At 36.2% G+C, this 21,798-nt stretch overlaps 1 protein-coding gene across 2 annotated transcripts in view; it reads right to left on the bottom strand.

Moving 5' to 3' along the window:
* Window positions 1-862: 862 nt before the first annotated feature.
* COMMD10 (COMM domain containing 10) overlaps window positions 863-21,798 on the bottom strand; it is a 185,258-nt gene continuing 164,322 nt past the window's right edge. For both annotated transcript variants that reach the window (XR_011567613.1, XM_019964670.2), the window contains 2 exons: window positions 3,454-3,513; window positions 863-2,703 (listed from right to left, as the gene is read on the bottom strand). Coding sequence is in view for 1 of the 2 variants with exons in the window: in XM_019964670.2 (XP_019820229.1) it covers window positions 2,665-2,703; window positions 3,454-3,513 (99 nt within the window). In the remaining variant the exon portion in view is untranslated. The remainder of the gene's footprint in view (window positions 2,704-3,453; window positions 3,514-21,798) is intronic.

The following is a 21,798-nucleotide window of genomic DNA, read 5'->3' on the forward strand; positions in this document are numbered from 1 at the left end:
AGGAAGAAGGGCTGATTAAGTTGGCTTGAGGCAGGTGAATTTCATTTATTGTTGGTATGAGCATAAACTGATATGAACCTTTGGGAAAGTAATTTATCAGTATGCAAAAATGGCCTTAAAATAAATATAAATTAAAAAAACAAATACAAAGAGGGATGTGTGTTTACATTTACATGAGACCTATGAAATGATAAAAACCAAATGTTTCCAATGAGTTAGGTGGGTACTCCTGGGGAGAAACCTTTTTTTTACACATTTTAAAAAAATAGGCAATTTTATATTTACAATAAAATTCCATTAAAAGTAAAAATAAAAAGTAAATCTTTATACTTTTGGCATAATAATCCCACTTCTAGGAATCTGTATTAATTAATAAAATAATGAAAAAATGTGGTCTAGGGTTTATTTAAAATGATCTTCACCAGTGAGTTCTTTAGTATTTTTTAAAATTGAAAATCATCTAAATGGCCAACACTGATAGGTTGGATAATTAATAATTATCCATTCAAATGAAGAACTACTTAATGATAGTAGAGAAAGATATGTGAATAGAAAAAAAAATAACTTTCAATAAAATCTACTGAAATGTCATTAATGGCCATTTCTGAAAAATGAGAGTATATAACTTTAGGTTACTCCTTTATGATTTTTTGGTGTTTCCCAATTTAAAAAATCAGATTTTCTAATCAAAGAATTGCAAATATTATTTGCAATACTTCTTTCTAACAAGTAATTATATTTTTATTCAATCCTCATGACAAGCATTCACATAAAACATGTTTATCTGCTGAGAAAGAAGGTTTCGGTTTCTACTTGTTACTCCACCCACCTTATTTCTGTGAAAAAATAACACACAATAATCTTTGGGAATGATACCTTCTTTTTTACTTGTGTATCATAACAATGGTAGTGACTGAAGAACTAAAATTGTCTGCAACTAAATATGCTTCAAGAATAATTATGTTCTTAGCTGGAATTAGACCTCCAATGACCTATCCTTCCTTCAATGCCTTTGGTCAGACTTTCCTGAACTAAACTAATGGAGAGAAAACTATTTACCACTATTTTAAGCTACAATAGAAAATTTCATTATGATGTGTCACATTTCACTTAGATACCTACACTGGGAATTAAGTCGGCATCATACCAATGAAAATGTCTACCTATTCATATGGTCACTGTCAGGAAGGCCTCACAAAGTCAGCTTGAAATGATGGATGTCTATTTGTACATAGGAAGAAGTCTGAAAGAATATTTACCAAAATGTTTATAGCAGTCAGGTACGTTCCTCTGGGGACCAGCAGAACAGTGCATAAAAATATAAGACAGGTCCTGCAAGCTATATATGGAAACAAATCCTGTTATATTATAAAAGTGTCTTCTAGATATGCTATCGATGGAGGTTTAACAACTTTTCAAATCAATCAACTATGGACAGCCACTATAATATTTACATTCTGAAATAATCCAAACACCCAATCCTTCTAAGCAACAACATACAAACACACATATAAATAAATAAGGGCATAAATTCCATATACTGAACATTTATTTGGGAGACATTTAACATTTGTATTACTCAGATACCTCATGTAAGGACTGTGATTTAAATTCAATGGTTCTGTTTAACCATAGGCTATTTCTGAAATCAAATTCTTTCATGTGAAGTCATATTTGAATCTCTCTGTTGTTCTCTCTTTCTCTCATTTTCTCCTTCTCTCCCGTTTTCCTTCTTTCCTCCCTCCCTTGCTGTCTGCCTGTCTCCCTAGAAAAAATACAGTACAGACTTTTCATTCATAAAAACTTCAAGTGATTATTTTCTGCTGCCAACTATACTCATATGTATATATAGCCATAGCATAAAATACTGTGCACTTAAGTTCAACTAATTCTAAGACATAAAAATCTCATTGATTGAAATTAATTAACATCTTTACAGAAAGAGAATATAAAAATGTTTTAAAAATTTAAGGATATTCATTTAGCACTCATTACAATTATTTTTATTCATGATCTGAATCTGTCTCCCATGCTATGAATTATTATTAATTTGCAGTACAAAGAAAAGCACACAAAAATGTAAACTGTTATTAAATCATTAAACTCAGAGAAAAAAATTAAGCACACAGAGATGCTCATTAGAGTTGACTTATAAACTAGTACTAGCTTCTTTAAAATTTCAAAATATACTCATTATATTAAAGGAAAAAAAATGCCATAATGTATTTAATTGAATGTGGCTACTGTCTTATGTTTATTAATGTAATTAATGACATTCTGTGTTCTAAGGTACACATTATATTGTATCCACAGGTCCTCCTTAATACACCCAAGTATCATCAAGTATGTAAAAAATAAACAGGTCAGGCAATAAAGCAAAAAATAAGCAGTAAAAACCACATGATAGCCACTTTTGTTTCCTTTAAAACAATGTTCTTAAACAACTGCTTGCTTTTGGCACACAGAACTAGAGAATGTATATTAGAACATCGGTACTCAGAACAATGATCTTCCTCGGCTGTTATTTGTCTATGAAGCAATAAGCCATATAATTTACAAGAAGAAAGCAACTGAATCCTTCAGAAAACACAACCTGGCAGTTAATCTTCAAAGTAAAATAAGGAGGTGGCAGAAGTGTGATAGAGAAACCAGTCTTCAAGAACATCATGTAAGGGAATCCAGCTGTGCTTGTATGGTCTCTAGCTGTTTACAGAGACAAAAAAAAAAAAGAGAGAGAGAGTTGGTGAAAGGAGAGAAACTCATATGAAGTGTTGTTTAGAAATATGCAAATGAAGGAAAAGAATGCAACTGGTAGCTCTGCATTTTAAATCTACTCACAGAGCAATAAATACACCACTTGGAAAATTTTTCTTTTTATGTGAAGCTATTAGAACCCCAGCTTGTGAAGTTTCCAAATTTGTAAAGAAGGATTTCTAAATACTATTGCTTACAATGCACCTAGCTGTTTTATTTTAAATGATCACTACATAAAATTTGTATGGGGTGTTGGAGGGGAGGGTGGTAGAGGGAACAGTGCATTTTCCTGGGTTACAAAAATCAGCATTTAAAAAGAAACATGAAATATCCTCAAAGATAAATCTTTATAGACCTGGTTTGTTCCTTTTCCCTTGGGCCAAGAAATTAAAATATTTAACATTATCTAAGGGCCAGTGTGGCTAGATACTACACAGTTTATTACTCAGTGCTTTACATTAAAACAACAATCCTATTGTTTTAATTAAAACCATATCCATTTTCTTCCTGATTTAGTCTGTCAGATCTTCCTCATCTCAGCAATGCTTCCTACTGTGAAACACGAGGTATTCACAAGGGAAGTTTAAGGAACTCAAGCTCCATAGCTCCACAATAGGGCATTTAAAAATAAGAATTCATGAAATAGAGGAAACATTGTGAAAAACCCCCATATAGGAAATTATTGAAAAAAATACATACCTTGTTATAGAAATCAAACAATTCCTTGTGACTGAATTCCACAAGAACTTTCTGCAGGCTCTGTAAAGAAAAGAAAGGAAGGAAGGGAGAAAGAAAAAAAAAATTTAGTTTTATACAGTTTACACTGCATTTCTTTTCTCTCCAGCTAGCCTCAGAATATGTCATATTATTCTCTGAGTGGTTTAAAAAAGGAAAAAAAAAAAAAAAACACCTTACCTGGTCTACTCAACCCCACTGTTCCAAGGACTCAAAATACACATTTAATAACACTCCACTGTAACAAAAGGTTTCAACTCTACAGGAGTATCTGTTCTTTAAGTTGATTTCCACAAAGGTTAACAAAATACAGGCCAACAAGGGAACACTTTCATTATCTATTTTTTTCAAGACAGAGATAATACATGAGATTATATTTCATCTTTCTCAGCAGTCCATTTGAAATCTGGTAAATACCATTACACAAAGACACTGGCGGCAGCATATCTGATTGAACTCATCCAGCCATTAATGCCGCACACCAGCACAGCTGCTGCCTCCAAGCATCAACCAACAGTTATGATCTTAACCTGCTGAGATGGTTACCTTTTTAAATGCACAGACTCAGCAAAAGTTAACAATTAACACAACAGCTTCAAAGCTGGGACTTAAACATGCTCCTTCCTTTCCCCTCATATGCAATAGAGAACTCTTTAAGGATGCTACAGATACTGAGTGATATTACGTATGTACACAGGATGGTGGAGTAGAGGGCAACATTTAACTCAACCCACCCCAATCTGCTTGGGGTTGATTTTGTAAACTGAGGAAACAAACTAGTTTCTGAAAAGTGTTCCAACATGTTTATTTTACTCAAGGTACCTTTGGGAAGTGAAAATTAACGAGGAGAGAACATCAGGAATGTGTTGCCCACTCCGACCACACTGTCGTGCTCATGTGACGTAACAGGCACCATGAACTGAACAAGTGGAAAACTGCTGCCAACAGACATTGATTCATGTGCTTAACTGCCTACAGTCATTGCCAACATTATATTAATTCCAAGTTTCTAGGCTCACTGTTTTTTGGTTTTACTTGTTTTAATGATTTCCATTTCTATTTAGAAAGCCAACATTTTTCAAACCAGGTCTTCTCTACCTAACTTCAGGAGAGTCAATGGGGCTCTGCTCAGAAATGGCACTTCCCTTTAGATGTATGTAGCCTAAGCACACAGGCTCAAATACCTTTCTTTGGTTTCTCTTACACACTCACATAAGTACTTAAGTTTTAAAATGAATGAAGCAGCTTACTGGCTTTAAAGCTGTATCCTTTACAAATGATTTTTTAAAAACTATCAATTTTTCAATCATATTAGAAAAATCAGTTGATTAATTGGCTCATAACATGAAACCTCCAAAGGCTGAACCAGCACTATCCAGCTATTCCATATTTCCTCCAGCAGTTAAAGAGATGATAAGCCTAGGTTTACCCTAGGGAAAAGTGAAGCAAGTTCATTTCTTTACCCCCACAGCCAAAAGTTAGGAGAGACTGAAGACTGAATCAGCGTGTAAACAACTGATTTGCTGTAACTTAGAGGTAGCAGCCAAGCTAGGCTCTTGTTTCCTCTATTTTGTTTTGCCATCTTTCAAGGTGGTATTTTCTACTCATGTTACATTTAGCAAAGGAAAGGAAGGTAACTTAAAAAAAATACTTCTTAAAATAACAATATCTGAAACAATGTGTGTGTGTGCGTGTGCGCGATGAGTGTGTGTGTGTGTGCATGTGCATGAGTGTGTGTATATATAGAGAGATGTTTATTTTTATACTCACACATCCATCCATAACAGTAGACTCTAGGTACCCTTGGGAGACTGGATCCAGGACTTGCTGTGTATACCAAATTTTGTGGATGAAGTCCCATAACTGCCCCTCCAGTTCTGTGGCTCCCAATCTTAGACTCAAACAACTGCAGATGATGTAGTGCCACAGCATTTATTGAAAAAAATCCACATGTAAGTGGATTACATGTGGATTTTTTTCATCTGCACAGTTCAAACCTGTATTGTTCAAAGGTCAACTAACTTGAGCATCTTGCCTTACTGAAATAGCCCCAAGAAGGAAAAGAACTGATACGTTGATATAAAACTCCCTATGTTTGGCATAACAACTGGTAGCTATTAACCATCATGATCACTTCCCATTAGACATACAATGACTTAGAGAAGACCATGAGAATACGACAAAGTGAGGGAATGGTTTTGTTTCATGTCTATATGTAAGGAGGATTATCCTAGATTTTGAGAATCTGTGTTTACCAAAGGGGTAGCCAGGGGCAGTGGTTAAAAGTTTTAGGGAAATAAGGATGGAGATGAGGTGTGTAGGATAAAAAGGAAAGGGGGGTGGGGCTGGCCAGGGTCCAATTTCCCACTATGTCATGTTCTATCTAACATGGAAGCCCACAGAGTCCAAGAAGATTAAATGCAAATCTGACCTTTCAGGATATTATAGAAGTACTTTACTGAGAAAAAAGTATAGATCACACTTCATTTAACAGTTTGGTAGCTTTATTTATGACTTTAAGTTTAGAATGAACGATGGCCTCCCTTTTTACTCTTCCTTCAGGTTCCACAAATATTATGAGTACACCTGATCAAAATCTTTCCTGGGATTATACCATTTTTAAGAAGAAAACACACACTTGAGCTTTCCTTGAGAATATAACCAGAAAGTCACAAATTTGCTTATCAAACGAGAATAAACTCTTTAATTCCATTGTTTACTCTTCAGAAAATGTACAGAAGGTTCAAATCATTATGTTGTACACCCAAAACCAATATTATGTTATGTAAATTATATCTCAATTAAAAAAAAAAAAAGTCACATGGGTGGTAGCATTTGGCTGGAGAGAAGGAGCAAATCATCAGGAGACCCTTAGAGGCCAAATTTGATTTAGCCAGTGTGAATGATACAAAAGTCTGGCCAGTGATGGAATGCAAGGACTGGGGGTGAGGGACAAATAATTAGGAACAGCCTTTTTCTTGGGAGGTTTCCTGGCAGTTCTCCTAGCTGAAAGGCTACTCATGGGCAGTATGCACTGACAGGCTTGATCTGATTTAAAAAAAAAAAAAAGAGCAACAAGAAGACTTGAATAGGCACTTGCAAGAAGAGGATATCCAAACAGAGAAAAACATGAAAATATATGTTGAAAGGGATAAAATTATGTATAACTATCTTGCAAACTTGTCTGGAATTATTTACTAAAGCTGAATATTTATATACATCCTATGACCCAGAAATTCAGTCCTAAATATTAATATTGAGCTCAATAGAAATATACACATTTGGGCACCATGAGATAGATGCAAGAATAGTGACAGCATCATGATTCAAAAGAACCAAAACCGGAAATAATAAAAATTTGTTTCAACAGAAGAATATGTAAGTAAATTGTAGTACAGGAATACAATGGAATGTTATTCAAACAGATAACAAACTACAGCCAAATACAGGATCATTCATGACTCTAACAAAACCATGTTGAACATTAGGAGTGGGCACAGAAGAACATGTGTGACTAATTTCATGCATAAGAAGATTCTAAAAAAACAACAGAAAAGGTTTTAGAAACACTTAGGTGGTAAAACTGTAATGAAGCAACAAAAATATTATTGAAGTATCACAACACTGATCACCTCTGGGTGACTCGACAGAGGAGGCAGTAACTGGGAGAAAGCATAAGGGAGGCTTCTCATTTCTTCTGATTATTATTATTACAAATTAGGCAATAATTATTTCTTGATCTTGGTGTTGGATATAAGGGTGTCTCCTTTTTTTGACAAATTACTGTGCTATTTTTCTGCGTGTGTGCTATATTTTACCAATTAAAAAAAAAGCACTGTTACGTGTTAAATTCATGCATTTTTATTCAATAAGTTTTTATTAAAGGTGTAAAAAGTCTGTTCTAGATACTACATAAATAGCAAGGAGCAATAGAAATCAAAATCCCTCACATTCTAGTTGAAGAAAGCAGACAATAAGAAATGTAATAAAAAACAATAACAATAATAAAATTATCACCATAATTCACAACATACACATAGAAATGTTTATTGATGACAAGTGCTGGGAAGAAAAAGCAAGAAGTCATGTGTGTCTGGGGGTAGGTAGGTAGAGATTCAAGGTTACGTGGTCAAAAAGGGTCTCAAAGGGATGATAACATTGAAGATTTAAGAGAAGATTCTATCCCATGGAATAGGAGAAAATATTTATGAATCATTACCTAATACGAATATGATACCCAGAATATATAAAGAAATCCTACAATTCAACAATAAAAAGAAAAACCCCTGTGGGTGGGTCCTAATCCAATATGACTCCTTTCCTTATAAGAAGAGATGAGGATACAGACACAGAAAGGAATGGCTCTATGAAGACAATGGAGGAAGATGGCCATCTATAAGGCAAAGAGTGAGGCCTTAGAAGAAATTAATCTTGAGGACACTTTGATCTCAAAATTCTAGCCTCAAGAACTGTGGGGAGATAAACTTCTGTTATTATAAGCCACCCAGTCTATGGCACTGTTATGGAAGCCCTAGCAAACTAATACAGGCCCCACCGTCTCTTCTGGGATAGAAAGAAGAGAAGATCTTTAGCCTAAGAGCAATGGAAAGTCGTTGGAGAACTTCAAGAATGATGTAACTGTATTTACATATTAGAAACTCACTTCAGCTTTTATTTGTAAATGGATTAGAGCTGGACAAACTAGATGTGGAGAATCAACTAGGAGGTTATATTGCATTTGTCTAGGCAAAGATAGCGACGGCAGCAGTGATAGAGAAAAGTGAAAAAAAAATTTTAATGGTTTAGAGGTAGAAGAGATAGCATTCAGGAACAGATCTGGGTTGGGGAAGGAGGTGAAGGAATAGAAGGAGTCAGAATGACTCTCAGGTTTCCAGCAAGAGAAACTGGCGGATGCAACTGAGATAGGAAACTCTACAGAGGAGCAGATTTGAAGGGAGACTCAAAAGCGCAGTTTCAGACACAGTTAGTTTGATAGTCTGTGATATTCCCCCAAAATATGTGAAATAAGCCTGGGAAGCCAGAAAAAGATACACACTTGGGAGTTAATGATATATTGCTATTTAAACCAAAGAAGACTGCCAGGAGAAGAAAGCAGTGTGAACAGGGAGGGCAGCCTGGGACTGACCCCTTCAGAACACCGATATTTAGGGTAAGTAGGTGTTCCGTAACTGATGATTATCACCAGGTTCATAAATGTTTTTTGCATGGCATGTGAAACTGGAGGTATTTATTACATGAATCCAAATAATTTAGTAAGTTGGCACACAGGCAATAAAACTGGGTGGCCTGCCTTCAATGTTCCAGTAAGACTCATTAAAGTCACTAATACTATTAACTAAATATATACAGACTAGAAGATTTACTCTCTTTCTTCTGCTTTATATATATGAGAATATAACCAAGAGCCCATTTAGGAAATGCATGACTTATGTTGTCTAAGCTGGTCTCATGCATTAATACCAAACAGACTTTCCGCACCCTATCTGAAAACACTGCAAAGTGAAAATGAAGGTACAAAGACTGACATTCTGCCCATTTCTGAAAAGAGAAGGAAAATGTATTTGTTCACCTATTTCCTCTATTTTTGATTTGTAATCCTGTCTATGAGTACCTAGATAATGTTGCTTATACCCATTAGCAAAATTCCCATGGAAATAAAATTTAGTAAGGTCTTCAGAGAGGTCTAACTTGATGGAAGCTGACAGTAAGAATATCATTTGCTTTCCCATTTGTGAGAAATTAGGAAAATATACATATTTTTCAAGACAGAAATGCATTAGTCGTATCACAAATTATCTAATAATAAACTCTAAATAATATAGACATAAACTAGATAAGAATTAAACCAAATTTACATTGCTTAGCTTTTAAAATTAAGTAGGACATCAGAATTAGAAACCATACAATTATATTTATACCTAGAAAATCAGGAGTAGAGGATTCCAGTAAAAGAAATACTACTAATCTCTTGTCTTAGTTAAACCTAAAAATAATTTCCTAGGTACTTAAAGAAATTTTCTCCTCAGTTACAGAAATGGACAGATATAAAATTTAAATAATATTTTAAATTCCACTGAGTGGTTTACAAAACAAAAATCATTAGACACCATTTTTTAAATAAATATATCTATAAATTATACTCTACAACTATATACAGTTACAGATCACTGTAAAAATATTCCACTGTCTCTTATTATTTGCTGACTATCTACACTATTACTGAATAGTCAGTGCCATTCTACTCATATATATGAGCATTAACCATTTCTACCACCCATAATATTCAGTAATTCAATAAACATTTAAACAGTACTGATGCAGAAATGGATAAGCCATAGGAATGAGTACACTCTTGACCAAAGAAAGATCCTTTTCTAGGTAGGCAGGTTGTCCTTTATAGCTAAGCTTCCAACTATAAGAATGTACATAGAATAGTGAGAAAAAAAGGATTCCCTATCCATTATCAGACCAATGGAATTAATCCTGGCAACAAAAGGGGTACTAGATGTTATAATCAGCTTGATTCAGAGGATGCCAGCTTGAAAAGGTGCGAGTAAAACATTCTAGGTAGAGGGAAAGAGCAAATTTCCATTTTTCTGCAAGGTGGTTGAACTACACAATTGCCCAAGGTTCTTATCAATTCTATGACTTAAGGATGCTGACAGGCAACCTCCATAAACAAAGTAAACCGGGGAACTGAGGTAGAGGACAACAAAATGTCAGTAAGAAAAAGCTTTAGCAGTAACCTAACTCAACCATCTTATTTAACAGATGAGAAAACTAGTCTCACAAAGTTGAAGTAACTCATGCAAAGTATGCAGCACTGGAACTAGTCATTGTTCTTTCCACTACACTATTATGGTAACAAGATAAAATAGCGCTTTCACCTGTGTATCAAGCTAACTTACAGAAAAAGACTTCTCCCCATGAATTTGCACAATTATTTCCCTTTTCTAATTCATTATATACAGAAATACATAAATGCTCTACTGAGGGTAAATAAATAGTTCAATAAACATGGCTGATAAGGTGCCAAGTAAGAGATGTAAAATGTGAGGTTCAGTTCAGTTCAGTTCAGCTCAGTCGCTCAGTCGTGTCTGACTCTTTGCGACCCCATGAATCGCAGCACGCCAGGCCTCCCTGTCCATCACCAACTCCCAGAGTTCACTCAGACTCACGTCCATCGAGTCAGTGATGCCATCCAGCCATCTCATCCTCTGTCGTCCCCTTCTCCTCCTGCCCCCAATCCCTCCCAGCATCAGAGTCTTTTCCAATGAGTCAACTCTTCGCATGAGGTGGCCAAAGTACTGGAGTTTCAGCTTTAGCATCATTCCTTCCAAAGAAATTCCAGGGCTGATCTCCTTCAGAATGGACTAGTTGGATCTTCTTGCAGTCCAAATGTGAGGTTAAGATCTTAAATTTCTCAAAAATTTCCAGGAAAAAAAAAAAGCAACTCTTTGTCTCTGTTATATTATTTTTTAAAAAATCTACTGTGAAAATTTCACAAAGTTAACATAATTGCCATGTTTAAAATTCTAATTCCAAACACATAAACAATGTTAGTCCGAAACATACAAACAATGTTAGCCCGACGAATATAATGCATCATACAGAGAAACACAGCAAGAAAAATTACTACTTTCACCTGCATATGGAGCTGATTTCTGTTGCTCCCTCAAGTCCTGTGATTCCAAAGTCTCTTCATTACAATACTGCCCGGTCTAGCAGGATCCAAAATCTCACAGGCATTGGCCCCGCTGTTTGAGGAGGGCAGTGGGCAAACTGAAAACCCTGAGCTTGTATCCAAGTTTGACAGAAGTTATAAAAGGACAACTGCAACAAACACATGGAATCCAAGCTATGAACAGCATCTCCACAGGGTCAAACCAACCTAATTATAACTTGTCTTCTTCCAATCTTTGCAATGTAAGGTTTGACCAAATGCTTATCTGTTTAGGAATAATGGCAGTATATAAACAGCGAAAGCAAGTTTCAAGGTCATGAGCATGGCATTCAAGACTTCCACGACCTGACCCATGACTCCACCTCATCTCCTAACATCCTCCTCACGCACTGCATGCCCCAGCAGTAGCTGTAGCATTCTGCATGCTTCAGGTCTTCGTTCATGCTGTTCCCTGTCTTCTCCCAGTAATGCTCCCAGTTGCTCTTGGGTGTGCGTGTGGACATACATACATGGACATATACCAGCTATTTCATTTGGCTAGATTCTTTAATACTCAGCTCAGTTGACACTGCCGCACCCGATGTATATTTCTATCTTTCCCTATTTTATTTTAAAGGGTATCCCAGGTGGCTCAGTAGTAAAGAATCTACCCGCCAAAGCAGGAGATGTGGGTCTGATCTCTAGGTTGTGAAGATCCCCTGGAAAAGGGAATGGCAACCCACTCCAGTAATCTTGCCTGGGAAATCCCATGGACAGACGAGCCTGACGGGCTACAGTCCCTGGAGTCACAAAAGAGTAGGATACAACTTAGCAACTGAAACAAATTTTTTAACTCTTTTATACTGTTTTGACGTATAGTCAATTAACAATGTTGTGACAGTTTCTGGTGGACAGCAAAGGGACTCAGCCCTACATATATATGTATCTATCACTGTTGTTTAGTCGCTAAGTCATGTCCAACTCTTTTGCGACTCCACGCGGTGTAGCACACCAGGCTCCTCTGTCCATGGGATTTCCTAGGTGAGAAGATTAGAGTGGGTTGCCATTTCCCTCTCCAGGGGATCCGCCCACCCAGGGACTGAACTCACATCTCGTGCCTGGCAGACACGCTCTTTACCACCGAGCCACCTGGGAAGCCCACCAGGTATCTATTCTCCCACAAACTCCCTTCCCATTGTATGCAATCACTTACATTTATATTGGGTTGGCCAAAAAGTTTGTTCAGATTTTCCCGTTATCTTACAGGAAAACCTTTTGGCCAATCAAATACCGTTGATGGTATGCTGTTCAAGAGAGGGGCTTGCCCTTATTTGCATCTAACAGCTTAGTACAGTACTTGATCATAGTACTTAATAACTTAATAGATGTTTATTAAGCTTAATTTTAAGAAGGGGAGGTTGCTAAATTTAAATATGTTCCCTTTCACCCACTGGGAGAGGAAAATAATATATATGGAGAATATCAGAATAAATGGATTTTGTCTAACTGACGACAATGTTTTCCAAGTATTCTACAGTGTTTGCCCCCTATGCTGAGAGTAGTTTTCCAGGTCTTATAACTCTCCCATACTCAGTAAATACGTGGACCAAGTAGTACAATAATTAAATTCTAAGAACTGATTCTCTACTTAGCTTGAAGGCCTCTTCCTCAAACAAGTGAAAGCTGAAGACAGGAGGTTTTGTAAATACATACTCAGCTAAAAACACAGTAGTTGTGGCTCTCAACATAACAATGAACCATTTTTGGCCAGAAACTTTTATTCAATATAAAAATCATGTAAAATATATACGAAATATTGTCACTAAATGTTTAATCAGGGATATATACTGCAGCTTTTAGAACATTTACTCTGTTATCTGTATATGCTCTCTTCATTCTGGCTAAAATATTACTTCATTCTTGTGTAGACAGAACAATATGCTTGGCAATCATATCATCACCATATTTTTTCTCCTCTTAAAAATTAACAATGTGCTATGCCTGAGCAGATCACAAACTTGGAACCAATCAAAATGTGGCTCCTATAGTATTCATTAACTATAATTTATTATGTGTATGCTGATATGTCACTATGATTTTCAGCTTTGGTATTGAAATATTTAGCTATGGTTGCTGAATATAATCAGCAAGATAAGAGGTTTTGAATATGATTACATGAAGCTTCTTAAATACAGTAAGAAATTATGTTAAAAAGAGCACTGATAGCAAAAAATGGAGCTTTTTTCCTGTAATAAATATTATAGGTGATGTTATCTTTTTCTGAAAATTATACTTTATTCTAATTATAAGTACTTATCTGATTACTAAAGCATTATCACTACAGATTTAGGAGTAGTGACATTACTTAATTTCTCAAAACATATGCTAGCATCCTAGCTGAGGGATTCCGGGTAAACTAGATACCAAATGGAAATCATATTATGTTTTCAATGTGTAGTTTTAAAGACTATGAGCTCAGTATCCAAGTCGGGGTTTCTTCTTTGTTCATAAAGTCACTTTACCATACCGAGAGTAAATTCACAGAAATTTGGATGGTGCGTGTGTACTTTCAGCAGCTACTGCACACTTTGCATCCTAAATTAAGCAACCTAATGTAATTCACAGTGCTAAAAAAAAAAAAAGCAATTAAAAACATATGTTGGTTTAATTTTTTTTCCATCTCATACTGTCAGGTCAGTTGTTAAGGTTTTAAAAAAGAACCAACACGTGCACCTAAATGAGCATTAATTTCACAATTCAGTTACAATTTACAGTTCTTACCACCTAGCTGGAAGCTCTGCGTCTGCATACTAAAAAATGTAGGTTCAACATTTGTTTCATGTTATGAAGGGCATTGGATTCGTCATTGGATTCATGTAAGGGGCATCTGAAAACCTATTGTTAACCTGCAGCATAATAATAGGAAACCCCCTATTTCACCCTCAACACATGTGGGCCCAAAACCCTAAAGACAGGCAGGCACAGTAACTAATTTGATTATGAGGTTAATTTAAGGCAACAACCATCTAGAAGAAATTGTTAACTTGTAATCATGTTGTTCGATTACAAATTTTTAACTTGTAATGCTGACAGATGAAGACTGAGCTGATTTTTTCCCATCCACATTAGTTCTCTGCTAACCTAATTACCTGATTATAATTTGCAAATTCCTCTTGGAATCATCAAATGAACTAATAATGCATACTCTAAAAATGAAATGGTTCTAACAAGCTGGTATTTTTCTATACTCCTAAGTGTATCTGGAGTTCATAAATAAGATTTTCATTTTACATTTAAAATGTAGTGTCTAGGGGTTATTACTATGAATTCAAAATAGATAGCACTGGGAGATTGTTCAGTCTGTACTATGGTACTTGAGCAAAGGGTGGAATGTGAGCTTAATTTTTAACTTGGGAAAAATAACAACATTGGAGAATTTAACTTATAGTCTTTTAACAGCCTTATGGAGATGATCATACATCATTTTGTGTGTGTTCAGTCACCCAGTCATGTCCAACTCTTTGCAACCCCATGGACTGCAGCACTCCAGGCCTCCCTGTCCCTCATCATCTCCTGGAGTTTGCCCAAGTTCATGTCCATTGCATCGGTGATGGCATCCAGCCATCTAATCCTCTGATGCCCTCTTCTCCTTCTGCCCTCAATCTTTCCCAGCATCAGGGACTTTTCCAATAAGTTGGCTGTTTGTTTCAGGTGAGCAAAATACTGAAGCTTCAGCTTCAGCATCAGTCCTTTCAATGAGTATTCATGGTTGATTTCCTTTAAGATTGACTGGTTTGACCTCCTTGCTGTCCAAGACACTCTCCATACACCATTCAATGCACCCACTTAAAGTGTATAATTCATTGGTTTTTTAGTATATTCATAAAACTATGTAACTATCACAACAATTAATTTTAGAGCCTTTTCATCACCCCAAAAGGAAGCCATGGGCCCTTCGGCTATCATCTACCAAACCTCCCTCCTAACCCCTTGTCCCAACAGCAATCTACTCTCTGTGCCTACAGACTGCCTATTCTGGAAACAATATAAAATATAAACAAATCGATTCCTAATGCACGCTAATATTTAAGGAACTGGCTATTAAAAAAAAAAAAAAAGTAGAGCCTTGCAAAAACAAAACCTTACAAGTGTCTTGAGAGGTAGGATAAAAACTCAAAAAGTGCTATCATGGACCCTAAAGAAAGATAAAAGAATTTTAAGAAGGAGCAATTCAAGTGTCAAAGGCTCCCCAAACCCAACTGAGAAAAGGACTAGGAAGTTTTTATTTTAGACTCAGTGATAAGGAAAATGCTACTGACATGGGCCAAAGTATTTTTGGTGTTTTGGTAAGAAGAAGCCAACACCAGTGGATTAAAGAGGTGCATAGAAAATGAAGAATTCAAATGAATGTAGACCAGCGGTTGGTAAACTATAGTCCACAGGCTAAATGTGGCTTGTTGTCAGTGTTTATAAATAAAGATTTATTGGAACACAGCCACACTCATTTGTTTATGTATGGTTTATGTACGGTCTGTGGTTGCTCTTGTGTTAAAAAAATATTTACTATTTGGCCCTTTACATAAAAGATGTTTGCCAATCCCTACTGTACACAAATGCCTCAAATTATTAGCTCTACTTAACAAAAGTGACCTAATAAGCATTCCTATTCCAAATTATGTTCACTACTACTAGTTTAAAAGGACCTGTTGTTTATATGCTAGTAGAAGAAAGTAAAATCAGCTGTACTGAATAAAGCATAATTATTCATTTCAAGGATGAAATTTCAGGCCCTCTTCACTACCATTTGATGCACTGCTGTTTTATAGGAAAAGCTAGAGACAGCTACAGACTGTTAGATCATCTCTTTGGAATAAACAGAATGTATCACTTAGCAGCTCCTATTTATATAAATTTTCAAACAACAGTAACATCTCACATCATGCAAACTTCTTTAAGAGAAGAAAAATGTGATTTTAAAATTGGTAGTTTTAAAAAAGTAAATTGTGCCTCCAGGTTTATCCTTTATCTAAATTTGATTAACAAAAAATGTTTTGAATGAGTATTTCCAAGCATTTTAATGAATTATATATTCATATAAAGTCTATAAAATATGCTTGCATGTCAATTTTAACACTCTATAGTTTATCTACAAAGAGAAATAAAAGCCAAAGGTTTGACTCAGAAACATTAAAACTGGACTGTTCGGCTCTTGCCTGTTACATGTGATGTCTGCCTGAAATGACTCATAACATAATAAAGCTATACAGTCTGGTTTAACATTTTGTATCTGTTGATGATTAGAGAAGCTATATGCCTCAGAAGCCTAGTCATTAATCTTAATGAGCTTTGTGACCTAGGCCAAGCCAATAAAACAAACCTTTAAATAACATATTAAAAAGTTCTCAATAGTAATTGTGAACCTGAAACCGTTTTATATAATTTCTAGCATTTCACAGTTCTAGAAAATAAACAGGGGTTTCAAAGACATTTCTTAACCTGGACGAGAAAAAAATGACAGAATGCTAAGAGTATCCATCAAATATCACTTTTTTTTTTTGACAGGTCACATACAGCTGCTTCAAAAATCACAGATTAATGGAACAGGGAATTAATACACAGATTATTCCATAGGTGACTAGAATATAACTTTATTTAAGAACAGGTTAAATTTCGTGTAGCTCCAAAGTGATAAGGGCCTTAAGATAACGGGGCTTAAGAAGCATCACTAGGAACAAAGCTAGTGGAGGTGATAAAATCTCAGTTGAGCTGCACTCAATATGCCAGCAAATTTGGAAAACTCAGCAGTGGCCACTGGACTGGAAAAGGTCAGTTTTCATTCCAATCCCAAAGAAAGGCAATGTCAAAGAATGTTCAAACGACTGCACAATTGCACTCATCTTACACACTAGCAAAGTAATGCTCAAAATTCTTCAAGCCAGGCTTCAACAGTACATAAACCATGTACTTCCAGATGTTCAAGCTGGATTTAGAAAAGATAGAGGAACCAGACATCAAATTGCTAACATCTGGTTAGATCATCAAAAAAGCAAGAGAGTTACAGGAAAACATCTACTCCTGCTTTATTGACTACACAAAAGCCTTTGACTGTGTGGATCACAACAAACTGTGGAAAATTCTTCAAGAGATGGGAATACCAGACCACCTTATGTGCCTCCTGAGAAATCTGTATGCAGGTCAAGAAGCAACAGTTAGAACTGGACATGGAACAACAAACTGGTTCCAAATTGGGAAAGGAGTACATCAAGGCTGTATATTGTCACCCTGTTTATTTAACTTATATGCAGAGTACATCATGAGAAATGCCTGGCTGGCTGAAGCACAAGCTGGAATCAAGATTGCTGGGAGAAGTATCAGTAACCTCAGATACGCAGATAACACCACCCTTATGGCAGAAAGCGAAGAAGAACTAGAGAGCCTCTTGATGAAAGTAAAAGAGGAGAGTGAAAAAGTAGGCTTAAAACTCAACATTCAAAAAAATAAGATCATGGCCTCCAGTCCCATCACTTCATGGCAAATAGACAGGGAAACAATGAAAACAGAGAAAGACTTTATTTTGGGGGGCTGCAAATGGTGACTACAGCCATGAAATTTAAAAACGCCTGCTCCTTGGAAGAAAAGCTATGACCAACCTGCTGCTGCTGCTGCTAAGTCGCTTCAGTCGTGTCCAACTCTGTGCGACCCCAGAGACGGCAGCCCACCAGGCTTCCCTGTCCCTGGAATTCTCCAGGCAAGAACACTGGAGTGGGTTGCCATTTCCTTCTCCAATGCATGAAAGTGAAAAGTGAAAGTGAAGTCGCTCAGTCGTTTCCGACTCTAGCAACCCCGTGGACTGTAGCCCACCAGGCTCCTCTGTCCATGGGATTTTCCAGGCGTTAAGTACTGGAGTGGAATGCCATTGCCTTCTCCTGACCAACCTAGACAGCATAGTAAAAAGTAGAGACATCACTTTGCCAACAAAGGTCTATCTAGTCAAAACTATGTTTTTTCCAGTAGCCACATATGGATGTGAGAGTTGGACTATAAATAAAACTGAACACCAAAGAATTGATGCTTTTGAACTGTGGTGTTAGAGAAGACTCTTGAGAGTCCCTTGGACTGCAAGGAGATCCAACCACTCCATCCTAAAGGAGATCAGTCCTGAATATTCATTGGAAGGACTGATGATGAATCTGAAACTCCGGTACTTTGGCCACCTGATAAGAAGAACTGACTCATTGGAAAAGACCCTGATGCTGGAAAAGATTGGAGGCAGGAGGAGAAGGGGATGACAGAGGATGAGATGGTTAGATGGCATCACCGACTCAATGGATGTGAGTTTGAGCAAGCTCTGGGAGCTGGTGATGGATAGGGAGGCCTGGTGTGCTGCAGTTCATAGGGTCGCAAAGAGTCAAACATGACTGAGCGACTAAACTGAACTAAACTGAAAGTTATAACAAGTGATTTTCACTTTCAAGTCAGCTCTAACAAATATAAAATCAATAAGGCTGGTGGAATTTACCCAAAAGCTGTGACCAAAGACTGAGTTGTGTCATGTAGTTGGAAAAAGTTAATGATTTTGTAAAAATACAGATTATTTGTGTGGAGCAATGTTACCTAAAGTGGGGTGAAACAATCATTTAAGAGTTTCTCTTTTAGACATTTATGAAGACACTGGCTTAAATAAAAGTTTGCAGAAACTTGTAGAAGTAGCCAAGGACAATGCTGCAAATCAGAACTCTTCCAAACAGACAAAGGCTCTTTTGAGATGGGCCAGACTAATTGGAAAGCATATTAATGGTAACAGAGCTAACTGATGCCCTTCATAAAAGATGATCTTCCACATGGGTGGCTTAGGATTAAGAACCACATTACTGACCATGCTCTCAGTTTGGTCTTGGTTTGAAATGGAGAGCACTTACATTTATGCAGCAGGAACTAGATATGAGATAGGTTCTGAAGTATATGAAGTACATTAGGCAGGATTAGTAACACTTGCATTTGGGAATGCTTACCAACATTATTATATTAAAGAAAGCAGCAACCCTTCCCCTTTCCTTCCCATTTCACAAGCCACTACTTGGTCTAAGCACCAATTTCTCAAAAATTAGAAAGCTGTATTTGCATTGCTTCTTGACCTTTTGGTTAAGATCAAGTGTAGAATGTTGAATTTGCATACATTTTTTTTCTTCAATCTCATCATTCTCTAGATCATGCTAAATACAGATGCCATATTCAGTTTTTTAAAGTGCCACTTTTATCAAGTTGCTCTTCTAATAAAAATGGTCAGTATCTCCCTCATTACCAACACTTAAAGGTCTATCTTTTTTTGACTAGAAGTCAAAGCTCTCCATAAACTTCTCCCAGTATACCTTTTCCTTTCTAACTATGAAATATTTAAAATTTACAGGGACTAACAGAGCTGATATTCAAGTAATCCAACACCCAAATATAATTTAGGTTCCCACTCTAGTCAAGGCTATGGTTTTTCCTGTGGTCATGTATGGATGTGAGAGTTGGACTGTGAAGAAGGCTGAGCGCTGAAGAATTGATGCTTTTGAACTGTGGTGTTGGAGAAGACTCTTGAGAGTCCCTTGGACTGCAAGGAGATCCAACCAGTCCATTCTGAAGGAGATCAGCCCTGGGATTTCTTTGGAAGGAATGATGCTAAAGCTGCAACTCCAGTACTTTGGCCACCTCATGCGAAGAGTTGACTCATTGGAAAAGACCCTGATGCTGGGAGGGATTGGGGGCAGGAGGAGAAGGGGACGACAGAGGATGAGATGGCTGGATGGCATCACTTACTCGATGGACGTGAGTCTGGGTGAACTCCGGGAGTTGGTGATTGATAGGGAGGCCTGGCGTGCTGTGATTCATGGGGTCGCAAAGAGTCGGACACGACTGAGCAACTGAACTGACTGACTTTGCCCATAAAAAGAGTAGATAAAGAATACAATTAAATTTGCCACCAAGCATCTCATCTCTTTACCTTTAGAAGAAGGATAAAAACTGGCAGAAACAAAAATACAAAGAAGGAAATGAGAAACAAACAAAAGACTTAAAAATGTACAAATATAATTCTTAACTACATGAAGATTAGAAGAATGATTTTTTAAATGCCCTCTAGTTATTAACCTTAGATTAGAAAGTTGAAAATAAAGGGGAAAAATGGAAATTAATATCTTTTACCTTCACTTCAAATTTGTAATAGAGGTAAAATTAGACCTAGTATTTGGAGATGGGACTTGAATATACAGAAATGGAATAAAGAAGAGTATTCACTATTTCTCCCATTCCTGTTCCTTATTTCTCTAGGTAAAAAACTAACACTGGCAAGACATAGATCATTAGAGGTAGAAGATCATTATCTTCTTTAATAATCTATATGTATATGAGCAAAGATGGATTACAATCTAAAGAACCAAAATAATTGTTAAAAAGCATTTCTCAGTACATAGCACATTCATGGAAAGTTGAGAGGGAGGTGCTTATTAGGAAGAGGCTAAAACAGCTGAAAAGAATCAACATACTGTATTTAGAGGTGCTTTTATAAAAAGATAAGGGACAAATCTAAAATTAAAAAGACATTTTATTACATAAAAATCATAAAAAGCAACATGAAAATGTCTGAAAAAAGATACTGGACAAAAATATGGTTCAAAATAATTCATTTTTTTCTAACTTAATCTAAGTAAGATTTTTATTTACTGCCTGAAATCCAAAGGTCAACATAACCTATAAAGTAAAATGTGAAAATCATTAAGGAGAAATCACAGTCTGCATAATGACCTCAGTATAACTTGGTTCACAAAATGGGTTAGGAAATCATAAGTTTGGTGAGTGGCCCAAATTTCTCCAACTGTATCAGCCTTCCAACTGGCAAGCATGTAGGAAGTCTTTCTTCTAGAAATACTATGTTCAGAGAACACTATTACACTGCTTTGAAGTACAGGATATTCACGTGTGACCATTCACATGACTAAAAATAAAATTTTGTTCAGAGTACAACTCACTTTAATGATGTACTTTAAATATTGTCAGGTTATAGAAAGAGATTTAAAGAGCATAATAGGAGTAGTTCTTTAGAAGGTAGATTTATTTCTGTTGCATCAACTCAGACCTATTTATTCAGCTTAAAGGAGTATCTTCTAAGATAGATGTAAAACACTAAAATCTATAAGATATTTTATAACATCATTATAAAAAAAAGAAATGTTAAATCTTGTTGAGATTTCATTTTGGATAATCACTTTCCATTCAAATAGTAGCCTACAGTTAAAAAAGAAAATGTAAAAATTCCATTTTTAAATAATCTATAATTTAAAAAAAAAAATCTATAATTTGAAGGTGGTTCAGGCAGTAAAGAATCCACCTGCAATGTGGGAGGCCCTGGGTTCTATCCCTGGGTTAGGAGGATCCTCTGGAGGAAATAGCTACCACCCCAGTATTCTTGCCTGGGTAATACCAATGGACAGAGGAGCCTGGCGGGCTACAGTCCATGGGGTCGCAAAAGTAGGACACAACTGAACAACTAACACTTAGACTTTTGACTGGTATTTTGAATCTATAACTTAATACCAGAAAATTGAGTTTTCAAGTTTAAATGAAAATCTACGCATTTTATTTAA

Source organism: Bos indicus, chromosome 7 (genome assembly GCF_029378745.1).
Source record: "Bos indicus isolate NIAB-ARS_2022 breed Sahiwal x Tharparkar chromosome 7, NIAB-ARS_B.indTharparkar_mat_pri_1.0, whole genome shotgun sequence".
In the NCBI taxonomy this organism is placed as follows: Eukaryota; Metazoa; Chordata; class Mammalia; order Artiodactyla; family Bovidae; genus Bos; species Bos indicus.